This window comes from Abramis brama (genome assembly GCF_963993115.1).
Source record: "Abramis brama genome assembly, chromosome: 5".
NCBI classification, from domain to species: domain Eukaryota; kingdom Metazoa; phylum Chordata; class Actinopteri; order Cypriniformes; family Leuciscidae; genus Abramis; species Abramis brama.
The window spans coordinates 38,565,475-38,583,261 of NC_139967.1; the positions used below are offsets into that span (position 1 = coordinate 38,565,475).

The window sequence follows — 17,787 nt, forward strand, 5'->3', positions numbered from 1 at the left end:
AGATCAGAGACCATTCCTCCATACAGAATCTCTACAGATCCTTCAGATTCCCAGATCCATGTTGGCGCTTCTTCTCTTCAGTTCAGCCCACTCATTTTCTATAGGGTTCAAGTCAGGGACTGGGATGGCCATTGCAGATGCTTGGTTTTGTGCTCAGTGACCCATTTTTGTTTTGATTTTGATGTTTGTTTTTGGATCACTGTCCTGTTGGAAGATCCAAGCATGGTCCCTGACCTGAACCCTATAGAAATTGAGTGAGCTGAGCTGAAGAGAAGCAGCGCCAACATGGATCTTTGAATCTGAAGGATCTGGAGAGATACTGTATGGAGGAATGGTCTCTGATCTCTTGTCAGGTGTTCTCCAAACTCATCAGGCATTATAGGAGAAGACTCAGAGGTGTTATCTTGGAAAAAGGAGGTTGCAAAAAGTATTTAATAAAACGGGGAAAATAATTGTTCCCAATGTGTTTTGGAGAAAAACATTTATTTCATAATGTGATTTTCCCCCCACTTTCAATTCTTTTATTATTTCAATGAAAGGTTAGATTTTTTGCATTTTTTTTTAATAAAATATCAAAAGGATTAACAATGCAGATTTATTTTTTTACAGCCATCTTTGATCATATTTACCAAGGGGGCAAATAATTCTGACCAGCACTGAATTCAAAACAGTTATATTATATTGCAATAATATGTCACAATATTAATGTTTTTACTGTATTTTTGATCAAATAAATGGAGTATTGGTGAAGAAACTTCTTTCAAAAACATTTTTTTTTAAATCTGACCGACCCCCAAATTTTGAACAGTAGTGTAAATCAACTTATAAATGTATTAAACTGTATCCTCATATAATTCATAACTCAAGTCTATAAATGCTATTCTAAATGGCATCTGAGAGCACATGCTGTTATGAACCAGTTGACTGCCTCTAGATTTCATGACTATAAAACTAAAATGACATTTAATCAGATTAATACACTGTAATTAAATCAACAGTAATGCTGAATGCTCTTTAAAGGTTTCCAATAGAGCACAGGGACAGTGTGTGCGCAGTCAGCAGAATGAGTAAGACACAGATCTAGTGTACAGCTCATGAATTAGACAAAATATTGCTGCTCAGACACATCATGTTTTGCGGGCCTGGCCGTGGTACAACAGACTGCTCTCTGTAATATAGTTATGTATTCAATTTTGCCCTAATCAAGTGTGAAGCACCAAATTTTCAAGAAAGGAGCCAATCAAAAGGTTGATGTTTAATATAAAGCTGCATTCATTATATTAGTGTGTTTCACTATGGGCTGGCCTGGATCTATCATACGGGCAATCTGGGCACATGCTCAGGGGCCCTTACGCATAGAGGGGCCCTCCGTGATGAGAGTTTTTTTTTTTATATAAAAATATAAAGGTGAATTAAAAAAAAGTATATTTATAAAGGTACACCTCGAGAACCCCTCTCTCAATATTCCCCAAACTATCGTAGTGCTTGACGAGGCCTTTCGAACGAGCCCACCCACGAGGTCCAACTCGCCCGGGTCCCCGAGTTATAGCCGTTCAAATTTGGGGGTCCCAGCGAACGGCGATCCAGTAGGGGGTGTCCCCGAGGCCCGCCACTCTCGCGTTCGAGCAAAGATCCCCGTGGGACCTCCTCACGCACATTTGAGCTCTCTGGGTCTTCGCGTTGCGGAGATACGAAAAAATTTCTTCTGAGATCGTGCGGCCGCCAATTTGAAGCGCGCCCGGTGGTTTTCGGCTAATATCTCCGCGAAAAAAACACCAAAAATTCAGAAATTATACTGCCTCCTTTGGAGGCTGTGGTTGTCTGGTAGAGGAGGGGGGCCCATGAGCTTCAGTGCCCAGGGGCCCCTGGGGGTACTAATCCAGCCTTGACTATGGGCAGGACTATACTACGAAATAGAATACAAGGGTCACTTTGACGGACATCAAAACCGGGCTGGGACAATAGGCTTTATGCACGATCGCTTCCGCGTTTTGTCTCAACCAAGTTACATCCGGTGCTGCGTCAGAAGCCGTTTTTGCATTCGGTGGAGATAATGGCAAATGACACTAGCTGTTTACAAGAACTTCCAGCGGTTAACATGAATGATGTTAACAATATTGTGAGGCAGTTAGCTGTCACACCTAAGAGTTAAGAAAGAGAAGGGCTTTAAATGATATATTTCGAGCTACATCTACAACTTTGAGGGCGAGTATTCTCTCATATTATGCGAAATCCGACTAGCAAATCTGTTTCTAAAATCATTGTCTCCGTTTCTGAGAAAATGAAAGTTTTGCAGCTAGTACACTTCGCTATAAAAAAACGCGCTATGCGGAAGTAAAGACGCTGGCTGAGATTCTACCGGAAATACGTCAGCAGCGTTTGTGCATAGAGCGTATACATCGATACATCGATGCATTGTGAATCGAGAAATGATTCTGGATCGATTCCAATTTTTATGAATGCATCGCGATTCTCTCTCGAATCGATTATGAGTTTCGTTTTTAACAGCAGATGGCACTGATGCAACAGCGTGCTTGTGAACCTTCTATAAAATAATAATTCATAAAGTTTAAAAAGGTTGAAGCGAATTACAAGGTTGTTTGCAGTGGGCTGTTTACATTAATCTCGCGTCATAAAAGCATTCTGAGGTGCAAGTACATTTTCAGACTCACATTCTTCATGAGCATTTGAATGTGCGGTTAAAAACTAGCCTAGAGCGCCATCTGCTGTTAAAAATTAAGCTCAGAATCAATTCGTGATGCATTCGTAAAAAATTGGAATCGATCCAATAATCGCGATGCATCGAAATTGTCCTGCCCTAGCACATACACAAACAGACAATCACACTGAACCAGTTACCTGTGTGTGATGACAGAGGTGAGTGAGGTCGAGGAAGGGCTGATGACTGTCCACTCCCTATTAGACTTTTTCTGTTGCTTGTTCTGCAGCTAGAAAAACAAACCAAAGAATTGTGTTTTGTGAACAGACCACTGCAAGAATACCTGTGTTACAGAAAAATGTCAACATCAAGACTATTTGAGAGGCATTAATACTTTATTTGTGCATCTGTCATTACATAAAGTATCACTGTAACAAATGTAACAACAGATGTACCATTATAGATAATTGATTTTATATTAGAACTGCATTGGTAAATAGCAAATATCATTTCCTCGAACACTGCTCTGTAAACATGCCAAAAAAACTAAGATCATGAAAATTAAACTTGCTCTCCTACTGTACATGATCTTAGTGAATTATTTAACATTTCACATCCACTCTCTATGCCAGGGGCAGAGGCGTCATGCTCATTCAAGCACGTGCCCCCTCAGGTTTTTGAGCCAAATGAATTTGAATACAGCTTCCAAAAGACAATAAATAATATTTATACTTTTGATAATGTGATTATAACATTCAGTGAGTCTTGTGATCAACTGCTAAATTCAAAACTGCTTTCGCACTTTGGCTGGCACTAAGCCAGAGACGGATGTGCTCACTTATGTATCACAACTATTCAGTGTTTACTCTAATCTTAGAATATTGTAGCTACCCTACAAAACAAACAATGCCCCAAAGTTGTCGTCTTTTGGTGAAATTCTTAGTTTTGAAGCTAAAATATGTCACACAGCCTATATATACACAGCCATTCATGCAGAACCATCGTGTTTTGGTATGTGGGTGACAATACAATAATTTTTATATTGTACAAGCTGTATATTCTATCCCCTAACACTAAACCTACCCATCACATAAAACTGCATTTTTAGATTTAGAAAAAACAATCACTTACAAAAAACATCACACAGCTGACTAAAAATGTCCCCAAAAGGTCAAGGATTTTGGATATTGCCATCTTTGAGGGGACATTTTGTCCCCATAAGATTGGGTTTACCAGGACCACACACACACACACACACACACACACACACAAAATACATCTGGCAAGAAAATACACAAATGTATAAGCATTACTGTCAGAAACTTCCCAAAGTGTAGATTATAGAGAACTTGATTTTTTGTGTTTGCCCTTGTAAACCTCACTTGCCATGATGTCAGGGCATTGCTAAGGTGTTCTGGGAGACTACTGAACATTGGTAACTGATTACTTATTGTCTTTACATATGAAGACCTCCGATGCAAAAGCCTCTAAAAGAGTCAAAAAATGAGATAATAATATTGAGTGAATGCTCTCCGCACATAGTATACGCTCATCAAATACTTTCACTTCAAACTCACTAAATCCCAGCATTAACCCATTCAGAAATGCCGGTACTTGGGTAGAAACCTATACATAGGAGGCTGATACATTTTTTGATATTAAACAAAAACTTTAGACAGACTTAGAGGCTTTTGCATCTGAAGTCTTCATATGTCAAAAGAACACATCCTCAAGTCTTTATGATATTCTGGACTGGTGTTTTTTTTCACCTGTTCCACTGAAAACTGATTTTGATAGCTTAATAACAACAAATATAGCACATATCCATGCAATAAATCCATAACCCCAAGTATGGGCAAATGGAATAGTGATGCTTTACCAGCACAGTAGTGGAGAACAGGGTGAAATCCTAGACGGGAAATGAACGTGACTTTGGCCTCTTCTCTAGCCATTGATCCCAAAGCTGGTGTCTAAATGGCAGCCTGGCAGACATCACAGATGACATTGCAAAGCCCTTGTGATCAACACCTCAGCAAAGAGACTGAAGAGCAACTGCCAGTGAATCTATCACATTCATGAAGGTGTTAAAGGAATAGTTCGCCCAAAAATGAAAATTCTATCATCATACTCACTTTCAATTTTTTTTTTGAGGAACCAAAAAGTATGCATTTAATACGTCTAGGCTGCTCTTTTGCATACATTGAAAGTAAACTATGCCTTTAGCCATCTCTATGATTCATAACTTATCCTCTCCCACTTGAAAGCATGAATTCTGTATTAAAGAAAAGGCCATGAGAAATAAGTGTTCGCCACAGCTTATTATCGACATGAAGTTTAAGACAATTGAGTATTCCTCTCTGAGTTAGAAAGGTCAGCGCATTGGCTGAAAATGTGCATGATTTTAGGAAAACAAGAAACACTTTCTAGCTTTTAGTGAACTAAGATGAATTAGGCAACAATCATAAGTATTTGAGTGAGACCTACCAGTGCAGACAAATATGATTCATAAAACATCTAGAAACATTACTACAAACCATGATGTCTCTGAATAATATGACATTTGGCTACATATGCTAAACAAATAAAAAATAAAAAAACATTTAAATAATTTTACTGTAGGTGAAGCATCAGATGACTCTATGACTCTTATATGACTCTAAAAAAATAAATAAACGTCAAGTAAGAAAAATGGCAATAAAGCACTTTAAAGGGGCCATATTATACATTTGTGTACCATTTTTGTTTTAATATTTCTCCTGAAGCCCACCACAAAACCAAATACAGTTCCACTTGAGTTTTACATGGCCATTTTTCACCTTTAATCTGACCCTTAGACTTCAGATATGTAAAATTATGTAACTTTGGATATGTACAGTAAACATTTGCAGTCATATGGTACTTTTGTAAGCTCATGGTTACGATGTTAAGATTTCATGACAAGCTGTTTTTGCAATAAATGGTGTTTTGGACCTGTGAAAGAATTTTGAGATGTGAAAGTTACTTTAAAAGAGCAAGAAAAGACCCCTTTAAATGTGAGGCATGGTTCAGTATAATATCTGGTTCATGAGCGCTCAGTTAAAGAGGATCAGATTTTGCTATTTATACAGCTCTTACACAGGCAGATTAGAAATGAACGGTGCTCAGCTCCATGCTTCTTACTGTAGCTATGATGACAATTCAATAACTCACGCTACATCTAGAAGAAACCCACACAGAAATGACTGTAAGCAACGTAATGACTGAATCATAAAGTATCAGTCAATGTTATGCTACTTGACAACAGACATTTTGCTTGACTAAAGTCACGTTACAAAAGCCAATTGTGAAGCTGTCTCTTTAATGGTCTTGGCTTGTCCTCAAAGAGTCATTTGTTTAATTTACAAAGAGTTAAATCCATCATTGTTCATTGCATATAAACAAGAGTCTCTGCTAAATGTGGTTGTGCTTTACACATGCTTCAGCTGTAGTAATCCTGGGAATGTATCGTTTGAATCCAGTCATATCTTTTTTCTTCCAACCAAATCATAAAATTAATGCCTTGAGTTAATTTCAGTGCTAATGCTAATAAATGCAAATTATATGATGCTCAATTTATAAAGCCCTAGAGAAACATCCAGTAACTTCACTTCTAAACATCGCCCTGCAGTACGATCTGCACAGCATCCACCCATGCCATTCAATACAAAAATGAAACAAAAGAAATATCTAATACCTAAATTACTTTGCAAGTGTCACTAATTTATATCATGTTAACAAAACTTCATGGCCAACATGTCAGAAGACTCAGAATGTCAACAATAGACAGAAAAAAACACATTCTGTACTCTAAAAACATGATTGAATACAAGGACACATTTGAGGAACCAAGAGCCTAAATCAAGGTCACTTTGGTGAATTAAGAATAGATACACAATATAACATTTAGTTATCGTATAATTTTACTAAGGAACACATGAGGAAAGCCTTGTTATTGGTGTCATAGTTGAGTGTCATTATCACAGTTATTACACAAAGACACATTACGGAACCCTCCACCCAGTACAAACCAATAAACACAGCACTGTCTTCCTTGCATGTTTTCCACAACTAATTCACTTCAAACAAATTACAGATTCAGTCAGATTTACTCATCCCGAGGACACTAATCGGATCATCTGTATCATCAATGGTAAAATGGGTCATTCCCAGGATTAAAATGTGTGCAAGAAGGAAAAGCAGAAATGCACATGAATGCTTGATAGCAGAGATATCTATGGCTGGTTGGCCTTTTGGTGAAGGTTTGGTCTTGTCACATGAAGGATACAGCGCAACTTCAGCATAACTGCAAAAGCAGTGTACCCGACTGTATCCGTCAAATAACATGGAGACAGCCAGCAATGCTCAAGAGGATTTAGAGAACAATTCATTTTCCTCACATTCAACATGCACATTTAGACAAATGCATGGTAATTACTCCTGAACGTAAATATCTTTTGTGCCTGCCTCATGCACTGAACAAAAACGTCCTGATTACAATCAAGAGGTACTCCAGTTCAGAATTCACAAAGGAAATTTAACACAATAGAAAACACAGCACCTGCATTATCATATTGTTCTTGTCTATAACCTCAACTCACTTAATTCTTGATAAAGTTCTAAGACTTAAAAACCCAAACACACAAAACTGTAAAGTGGCGACAAACAATCAACCTGAACTTGATTACCTTTTGGAGCGCCGTAGACTTGTTCCACTGATAAAGTAAGGCATAGAAAAGTTGGAGAGCATAGTCCATAAGCTGGAGTCAGACATTGTCCTAAAGTCTTTCCCCCAGAGTGCTCTGAGCTGTCTTAAAAAAGAGAGTGAGGAGAAATGCCTGGCTTCCAAAAGTAGTAGGCACCCAGCGCAAGAGTCCCGGGAAGTCCTCCCAGCACAACGCTCTGCCACTACAGAGTTTCGTCCAGGAACATCTGCTGCTCGCTGCAGCATACACAGGCTGTCAAAGGGACGGTGTGTCCTTTGAAGTGTCCTAAATCGAATAGTGAGAAAGCTTCTCTGAGCTGTTTCCTATTCAGGTCATATCCATTCCTGCGCGAATGCTGGATGCCTCTGGGACAGAGGGACAGGACTACTTCCAGCAGGATGACTTTTTGTTTTGATGTGAAAGTTGTGTGGCTTTGCTGCTACCCTGTAGACTCATTGAGAATCAAGAATGCTCCATATCATGTAACAGGCATCTACCGTACCACATCCTGAGGCAGGGAGGGGAGAGGAAAGGAAAGGAAGGGAGGGGGTGTGAGTCAGAGGAGCAATGCATCATCAGCAGACGACGCAATGAATGCAATCACGGCTCTCCCTGTCTGGCCCTGCTCCAGAACCCCTAGGGCCATTTGAAATGGAAATGCACAGCATTTCAACCATAACCATGTACAGGTCCACCTCTTTTCCCTTCTCCTTTTTTTTTCTTCACTGGACCTGCCATATGAGGAAAAGCACCCTCTCTCTTCCACTTCAACACCTTTGATCTGCTCCTGTTCTGTTCTTCAATCTGCTCTTTTGGCAGGCAGGGACACGAGGCTCAACCTCCCTGACACATGACAGATGAACTTGATGGGGTGGAATGGGGCCGCTCGGTCTTGAAAATTATCTGTTGAATCCAGATGGGCCGATAACCACTAAGGTGCACTTAGGACAGGCCTGAGAGAACATATAAATAAGCCAGGCACACAAACAGGCACACAGACAACTGATCAATCCCTCAAATAATGCTTCAGATATGGGCATAATAATGAGGACTCTGGTCACGCATGGAGTGAGCAAAGTCTAGCTCAATCAATCTGAAGTCTCATGACTTCTTATCTCTTCCTGCAAGACTAGTGACCTATAGAACCTTAACAAATCTGGGAACAATCTAAGCCCACTCTCTTCTGTGTCAGCCTGTGCTCTATATATGTACAGTATGCACCGTTTTCTGTGTTCTTATTTGTACAGGACGAACCAGAAAAAAATATCAGTGCTCTGATTCAACAAAGTGCAAGGCAGCTCTTAAAGCTGAGAGTATACCTCACTTGTCTATAAAGACAATCGCACACATGTGAGTGATTTAAGTGAAAAGAAAGATCCACTAGATCCATCTGCCTTCACAGTCAATGGGTTATGGTATACTTGGAAAGAATTGAGTAGCAAACTGTGCATAAGACCGTGCAAAACATGGAAAACCAAATATAACAGGGCACACTATTAAAAGATAACAGCACTCAAGTAATGACCTAGCAGTACAGCAGAATTTCCAACTGAAATTTTAAAATATACTTAAAATATTAGTCTCTCTATAGTACTTCGGACATTAGTGATACTATTTATTTTGACTTACAGGACTAGTTATGATTGTTTATTTTGCCCTAAAGCGAATCACCTTTTAGTTATGCCTGAGAAAGTTAGTGAAAATTGCATTTTTACCAATCAGCATCCCCAGGAGGAATATTTTTCAGAAAGCATGCAAATGTTCTGTAATGTAGTCATGACCTTCTTTTCATCTAAACAGTTCCACCGTTTACTGGTCTCAGACGATTGTGTGTAAACATCAACTAATCAAACTAGTTCAAACAGCTCAATGACCCACTTCATCAGCTATCCCAAAAGACTTTCTTGATGACAAACAAGGGCAGATTGACTGTGCCTTTCACAGTTCTGGCTTCATCATTAGGGCTTTAAATGGAGAATTCCAGAATAGGCTACAAGTGAGCTTTGTGAAACAAAAGGAACAAAATGTGACGATTGTCAGATTTGTTCCAAGGGAATGAGTATAGATTCTAGCAATCAATGGTACTGTTTATACCTAGCCTTAGTGATCTGATTACAAGAGGGTGAGCTGGGACACATTGCAGTTTACAGGTAGCAACATGTCTCAAATTAGTCTCCTGTGACCATCAGGGGCGCATTAACGCACAGGCTTCAATGGGCTGAAGCACAGGGACCTATACTGCGCAGGAAAATAATATTTCTCAAATAAATATTTGCATATATGGAAGTTTACAGCAGTGACAACCTTATTCTATAAAAAAAAAAAAAAAAAAAAAAAACTTACACACCCATACATTTTCAAGACTTGCAACTGCTTTTCGGCGAAGCTCTGCTGTGTGAATGGAACCAGACTGGACAACTAGTTTTCTGTAACGTCATACAGTGCGAGAGAGCCGCTCTGCGCTGAACGCGGGTTCAGTGACTTACAAAAAAAACAGGAATCACAATATTGCTTGTGATTAAAAAAAAAACAAAAAAAAAACCTGCATGAGTACTGCATGTTTCCAAGAAAAAAATCATGCTGTTGCGCTTGTGCTCACATTTTCAGAGCAGTTTGCAATCCCCGAATAGCCCACATTTATGCCAAGTGATTTTTTGATATAATGAATAATGAATAATTAGTTTAATTCATGGTTTTTATACCATCCCTGTAAACTAGAGGTGTTTCCTATGAGGAGGCAAAATAATCCATATTACAAAAATAAAAACAAAATGTGACATCAAAACATCTTTAAATCATTTTCAACTCATTTTTCTAAAGTAACACTGTCCAACAGTGACACCAATAGGTAAAGTTGTAGCGGGAGTCCGTGTGTCTCTTGCCTATTGAGTTTTAATAGACCCTCTAGACGTGCGGTGGTTAGGTGGGGGTAATTGAGAATGAATGGGGGAAAGTCACGTGAAATGAGGCAACACCTCCATCGCGCTATGATTGGATATAATTGGTTTTGATTGGATATGATTGGTTTGTGCTATAAATCCCACCTTTCTAAATAAAAACATTATGGAGTTAATGGGAAGACTAATTAAAAAGTAATTAAACAACTTACTCACTTAGATATCACTGCTTTATGTCACGTCAAAATAAAACTTGAAATGGCATGAAAACTGTGGTCTTGTTTTTTGTGAGTAATCAGCTTGGTAAAATTGAAGGTACATCTTCGTGTCTGGGTGGCCAGTGTTTACAGAGCTTGATGACTGATGATCTGAAAAGAAGTTGACTATTGAAAAGAACAGCTGAACATCAGTTAAATATACCATATATTGTTTAAATTGTTACTGTTTTTAGTTATTATTATGGAATAGATGTAAAAATGCTTTAAAAAACTAAATTGATGAGATTTATACTTGGTTTTAATAAATAGAACATTAATTACATAGTTGTTACATGTTAAAATACAAAATTGAATTGTATTTGTACATTTGATTTATATGAATATAAAATAAATAAATAAATAAATAAATAATAATAACTGTGGAATTTGCCGCCTCATTTTAGAACACCACTGCTGCGAAACTCACATTTCGGCCAGGAATGTTTTGATGGCATTTTCTTTTCATATTACCTCCGTATAAAGCCAGTAATTATGTACTGTTACTATATAGTGTTGCTAGTGTTGTGACGCTCTTTGTTTATGTAACCGCTATCTGCTGTTCCATAAGCGCCACCAACTGGCAAAGATTGAATTTGCACATTCATCTAGATTTGACTCATATTATTACTCAGCATACACACAGTGTTGTAAATGTTAACCGCTGTATCGACAAAATACATTTGATACAAATAATTGTCAGGAAGCTAAAAATATTTTTTTTATTTGGGGTAGTGGGGCTACCGCAATGCTGTAGCTCAGGGACCTCTGGTTATCTTACAGCACCCCTGGTTACCATTGGTGATCAAATTTCAAAGGGAGGGTCTCTGATTTTGTGAGTACGTCAGAGTTAATGTCAGAGTTCCACTGCATGTTCATAAAACACAAACTATTGCTTTCAATATAATTATATTAGGGCAGCACGATTAATTGCAATTTCCATGTAATCGCACTTAAACCGACTTGGCTTATCGCGATTTTAAAATCGCAATGGCTGCGATTATTTTTTATGCGTTGATGTACAGCTCTGTAAACACTGCTCCATCTGAAAGCACTGAGTTTGAGTCAGTTATATCGTGCGTTTGAAAAAGCAACACGCGTCAAACAAACAGAAGCATTTATGAACCTCTTGTCCAACAAAAGACAACATTTAATAACATGTTTTTACTACAAAACTCACTTCATTATGACAGTTGAGCATCCTTCTGTGAGATGATGTGGTTTCTTAGACAGAATAAGGCAGTCATGAGTTTATAAGTCATGTTTAATCAAAGCGTTTCAATCTTCTGTTTATTCAGCTACAGCGATAGGGATTTCCTGGAATGATGCGTGTTATGGTACTTAAGCGGTGGGGCATATTTGGCGTGTCTGCGTGGGACGCCCTCTGGCTTTCAGATGGAGCAGCATTTACTACTGATCAGCCGCACTGCACTGACAAGCTGCGCAGAGAATAATTGCAGCCTTTGCCGAATCGCATGCGGTTTCATTGCATTTAATTGTGCAGCCCTAAATTATATTATATTATATTATATTATATTATATTATATTATATTATATTATATTATATTATATTATATTATATTATATATATTTTTTTTAAGTCACATCAATATGTTTTGTGGAAACTCTTCATGAAATGTATTCTAACCTTGTGCTGTCAAGCCTGCAAAAAACAATCATTAGTACCATTCAAAAAGTCTTTCAAAAATTGAGAGTACGTTTCCTTTGTCTTAGTGGTAAAAAGAATTCACTGCCACAGTTCGTCATTTTTACGATTTGAATGACCTAGTAACGGTTTCCCCAAAAATGGTGCAGAGCTCTTTCCAACAAAATGTTCAATGGCCAAAGCAGCAAATCCTATTTATCACATAAAAGAGGGTGAATGAGAGAATCACCAAAAAGACTGGAGGAAGGGGGTGACACTAAGAATGTTATATAAGCACAAGGAACAATACTATTCCCCACAGTTTTAGAAAATGAAATCCCAATCAAAGGCATTGAATGTAAAAATAATAAAACTCAAAAGAGATAAATGAATGGAGACCATGTGCCGTTTCGATCGCTGAACTCCATGCTTTCATTTTCAGTGGCAGAACACAGAGCCTTGAACATATTAAGCCTCAAAACAAAATGGCTATGTGAAAGAAGCACGCGCTTACCTCCAAAAATGAAATGCGTGCAGCGGGCTGCATGGGCTGCAAGGGCTTGTGGGAGTTGGGCTCAAGCTTCGTGGAGTGAGGCTGGAAGTCAAATTGAGTTTTGTGAATGTTCATCATGAACAAGAACAGTCTCTCTCAGGATGCAGCCTTTGAAGTTGAGAGCTTATTTATATGCAGAGACACACAAGCTTGCATGCATTAACCACAGAGCAGCGTCATGCATGACTGTTAAAGGTTTTTTCGATAAAATGCTGCGTTGCAAAAAGGGTTACCACAACATTGGTCCATTACATTCCATTGCCTAAGAATGAAATGGTTTTGGATTGTACACTTGTTGATATACAGACTGGCCACATGCGCACATTTAATTTAACATCGGTAATAATAAAAATCACCACTGTTAATCTACAAGCATCATGCTTCTATCAAGCGTTACGAAGGTCCCTTCATTGAGAAACAAAACATGTTTGGCAAAATTGCTGAGCTGACATGTCCAGGAGATACGCAGGTATCTGTATCCTTAGCAACAGCAGCCATGATGCAACACCTGATCATAGCCACAAACATGCATCTGCTACGACCCCTGTAAACAAAAACAAAGGCGCCCCATCTTATCGAAACGTCAAAGGCCAATCTAATATGATGAGATATTAACTGTTTATGTTATGTCGCTACAGTATGGTGGCGTCTTTGACCCGCTAACAGGTTGACAAACAATCAGGCCTTCTGTAGGGGCAATACAGCCACATGATTCAATAAGTGACGGAGATCAAAAACTATAAATACGCAGATAGGAGCATAGCCAAACAGAAAGGCAGCTGCTGCGCAATTCCTTCTGGCTCAAGTCTGACAAGCCGTGACTAGAAGATGATCCAATATTGATCTAGCATCATCATCCTTTATCCAAACATGAGCCTGTGCTATCAAAATCACATGCAAAGCCATCGCAAAGGGACACTAGCTGGATCTACACAAGCTAGCAAACCTATATTTACCCTTCAGCACATGCTACAGACGCTGTTACTGTGGTAATGGTGCACTGCTCAGATGTGCTGTCACCACTACAGCGACAGACACACTGCAGATAAACAGTCTGCTGTCATCGCAGCCAGAAAAGATGTGAGAGAGAAGGGAAAATACTCACTCCAATGTCAACCCTGGAATCCTCAGTCTCTCCCGCTGGGCTTTCATGGTCGCGCTGCGCTCATTCACTCTATTGTGTACATGATATATTCGCGTCGTCTGCCTGCCCGCACCCCCATGCGCTGACAAAGAGCCAAAGCCAGGCTCTGGTGCGGAGAAACCGGCTGAGAGCTTGTCACAGAAGAGGAGTAGATACAGGGGACCTAGTGCTTTGAGCTGTTCAACTTCCACCCGAGCTGTCAGATGTGATCATCAACTGCCTGTGGAGGGCAAAGAGGCTGGGCGACAATCCTTTCCCCCTCCCCTGTCGCTCACGCACCAGCACTAAACAGACCTACATGCCCCTCCTCCACCAAAGAAGCAGCCTTACGTCAGCAAAGCACAATCAGAGGAGTCTACATGCAGCACTTCCTATCTGCAGCAGGGCTGTTGACCATCATTCATGTTGTCTGTTTTCCCCAATTACACTGCAGCATAAACTGTGTGAATGTTCTTCTGTAAGATAAGCCATAAATGTCTCAAAAGGACAAGTCTTCAAAGAGAAACCAAGACATGAAGACACTTCATTAGTGTTTTCTAAGGCAAACATAATCTTTTCTCATAGTTGGGTATCTCACAGTTGCTATCTGTGAATAACAACAAATCATGTGGCTTATTCAGAAGAGGGGTGCTGTTTTTTTTCCCCCAAGTAATCAGAATTATGGCTTTACCTGTCGGACGATAAAATGGGCAAATCCCACAGACAAATGAAGGAAGGACTTGAGCTATATTTAGAGAACAGGATATCACAGAGACTTGTAAGCTACAACCTACCAACTGCGTAGCAGTGGACTAAATAGTTATAGTTAACAAAACTGTCAAAAATGACAGTTTTCATTCATTGAAATGAAGCTGAAATACATCAAATATAAATATTACGAAAAACTTACGATAATTTGAAATATTGCCTTGGCAAATAACTGACATAAGTTTAAGTTAAAACAATAAACTAAAACAAAAATAAACAGAAATGCCCTAAAAACAGAAATGCGGCAACCACGCAGAACATTTACAACTGCATAGTCATGATACCTTAGCATCACCACTGAAATAGCCCAGAAAAAAACTGAGAACTTCCAGACAACCACATAGCAACATGCTAAAACCACTCAGAAACACCTTAAAGACTTCAGACGGGAAGTCAACCACCTAGAACACCCCAGTAACCGCATATCAACACCCTGACAACCCTCCTCACATTATTATGGTGGTGACTTTTTCACAGGCAAGCATAATTCAAAACTAGATAAAAGGGTAAAACATTTAAGGGACACACAAAACCACACAATAGCCTAAATTTACTACAGTAGAATGCCTTGAGAAGAATCTTGCGATTATGGTACATGGAGAATTTTGCACTAATCTGTACCAGGCACCGAGTTTCACTGGGGACAAAGGTGCTTGGAGACCGTTGCTATAATGAGCTCAAGCCTTAACAAGCAATTTAATCTGAGTTCCGCTAAATACCTGCTAATGAAACTCATAAAGCCGAGAAAGACATCAGACCTGAATCCACACTTGTTAGAAACTTAGCAACATCAATATGCAGACAGTAAAATGAGTGACATATTACTCAAAGCCCTAGCAGATACGTATGGAATTGTTGAAAAGATGAAGACATGGCGTAAAATTAACACTTGCTACATAATAAATGGGATGATATAAACAAACATAAAAACATTACTAGCCAGGTATTGCAACATCATATTTAAATACATCACATTACATTGAAATGTACTTTCAAAGTATGAGGGTGCCAACAAAAGTAATGTGATCAATAAAGCTGCAAAAGTTGTATTCTATAACATCACAAGTCCCATTGTTTTCTATTCACGTACTGTAAAAAAAAATTACATCCCCAAGTCAAAAATTTCAAGTGACCGATAACATCTAAATTTTTCAATTAGTCTGACGTATTATTTCTCATTGAGCCAATATTAACAGACTATTGCAACAAGAATTTCACTTGGGCCAATTGAAAAATTTAGATGTTATCGGTCACTTGAAATTTTTCATTTGGGAGGGTTAGAAATTTTTTACAGTGTCTCATAACTGCATATTAATGGTTGTGCATGTGCAATTTGTACTTTCTGCTATATGTACTTGAGTACAATTTTGAGCTTACTGTAACCATGGATGCTACAATCAGCATAATCCTTTCTGTTTTTGTTTTTAATTAGAGATGCATAATACTCTCAGAAAATTCTCTTCACACACAGTATGAATTTGAGCAGTCTCACACATTTTTTCACCTCCTTTTGACTGAAAGGATATAATCGGCCCTCATCATCGGCTATTTTTAAACAATTGGCTGATGGATCGAAAATAATTGCTTTTATCGGCCAATATCAATTACTGGCTGATGCATCGGTGTATCCATAATTTAAATACATACTTTAGCTCTTAGAAGTGTGCATGCCTGAAACTACAACACATCAACAAATAACAAGATGAAGATGCAAAGGCAAAACTGATTAAACAACAAAAAGGAAAAGTTTTTTTTAGGAAAAGTAAATTATTGACCACAGTTGGCAGACTCATGAAAATACACAATTGCAGATGACAGTGAACATCACATCAAAGATCAAGCAGAAGCAGCAGGGAACCGGTAAGTCGGGCGTAAGGACATAACCCAGTTAAACACCTGCTAAATTCTGCTAAATTAGGCTAAACTCACTTCATGTTAAGAAACTGGATTAGTTATTTATCTGAAGCAAACAGGCATATACCTGTTTCAAAAATAGCTTTAATCTTTTAGATTTAAATGAATGTTAAAGGCTCAATGTGTGCATGTGTGTGAAGGGAATGAAGCAATCAGCTGAGGCCACTGGGACTGCTTCATTGGGATTTAACAGGTCACACTTCACTTATTACCCTCTATTTACATTCATTAATTGCAGTAACCCTTTCTTTTCCAAACTGCCATCATACATCAGACAATAACACTCATTGTGTAGGTTTAGAATGATTTCTAAAGGAATTAAAAGCATCAACTTAAAATATTAATAAATACTATAAAAGTATATAAAATATTACAAAATAACACTGGCAGAAATTACGTTTCACAAGACCCTCTAAATACCTTAGAATTAAATAGGTCATGTTTTTCTAAAATTTTTTGCATTTAACAGCAATCATTTAATTAATTCTATTTTATTTTATATTTTTTAAACATTTATAAAAAACCACAAATAGTAGTATAAAAATACCAAAGCCTGCTGCCACAGATGCTGCTGTATAAACGGTTGACTCACCTCTCATTAACATTCAGTAAACACATCTGTAGAGCTTGACCTGAGTGTCATAACCTCCCCATCCACCACTTCACTCCACCCCACTGTCGATCGAGCCCAGTCACATGACCACTGCATTGACTCACTCCCTCTCAGAAACAAACAGACAACCGTAACAGCACATTTATCACACAATGCCTGTGGACAGACAGGCCATAAATCACAAACGCAAAAGGCAGATAAAATTCATTGACATGTTTTTTTCTTCTAATTTGTTTCTGACAGGTTTTGACACATTGAAGATCTATCATATACATCCAACCGTGAGAGTGTAACGGACGCAAAGCAGAAGCGTGCATTGTCAGAGACACTGCACTAGCACTTAGTTATTTTCTAATATGAATAGATGTTTTGAAAACAACAGTAAAAATAGAGGATGCAAGTGCTGGAGCGGGGAAAAGTGTGACAAGCCTAAACTATGTTGAAACAGGATATGACAACAAGCAAATGGACCAAATAATACTGATCAAGTCCTGCACAAATTTTTGTCCAATCAAACGCTCTCTAGAATGAGAATAGCACACCTCCCAATAGCACTTAAAACAAATAAGCAAATAGAAATGTATGAGGGGTTCATGATTCTAACTATAGCATACATACACACACATATATATTTATATAT

At 38.4% G+C, this 17,787-nt stretch overlaps 1 protein-coding gene across 13 annotated transcripts in view; it reads right to left on the minus strand.

Moving 5' to 3' along the window:
* Positions 1 to 17,787, minus strand: part of mast4 (microtubule associated serine/threonine kinase family member 4) — a 141,195-nt gene that overhangs the window by 33,266 nt on the left and 90,142 nt on the right. For 5 of the 13 annotated variants that reach the window (XM_084115362.1, XM_084115364.1, XM_084115361.1 and 2 more), the window contains exon 5: positions 2,860 to 2,948. In XM_084115362.1, coding sequence (XP_083971488.1) covers positions 2,860 to 2,948 — 89 coding nt within the window. Of the gene's footprint in view, positions 1 to 2,859; positions 2,949 to 7,362; positions 7,884 to 12,690; positions 12,772 to 13,834; positions 14,179 to 17,787 lie in introns of those variants that run through there. The other 8 variants (XM_084115360.1, XM_084115358.1, XM_084115357.1 and 5 more) reach the window with 4 other exon arrangements.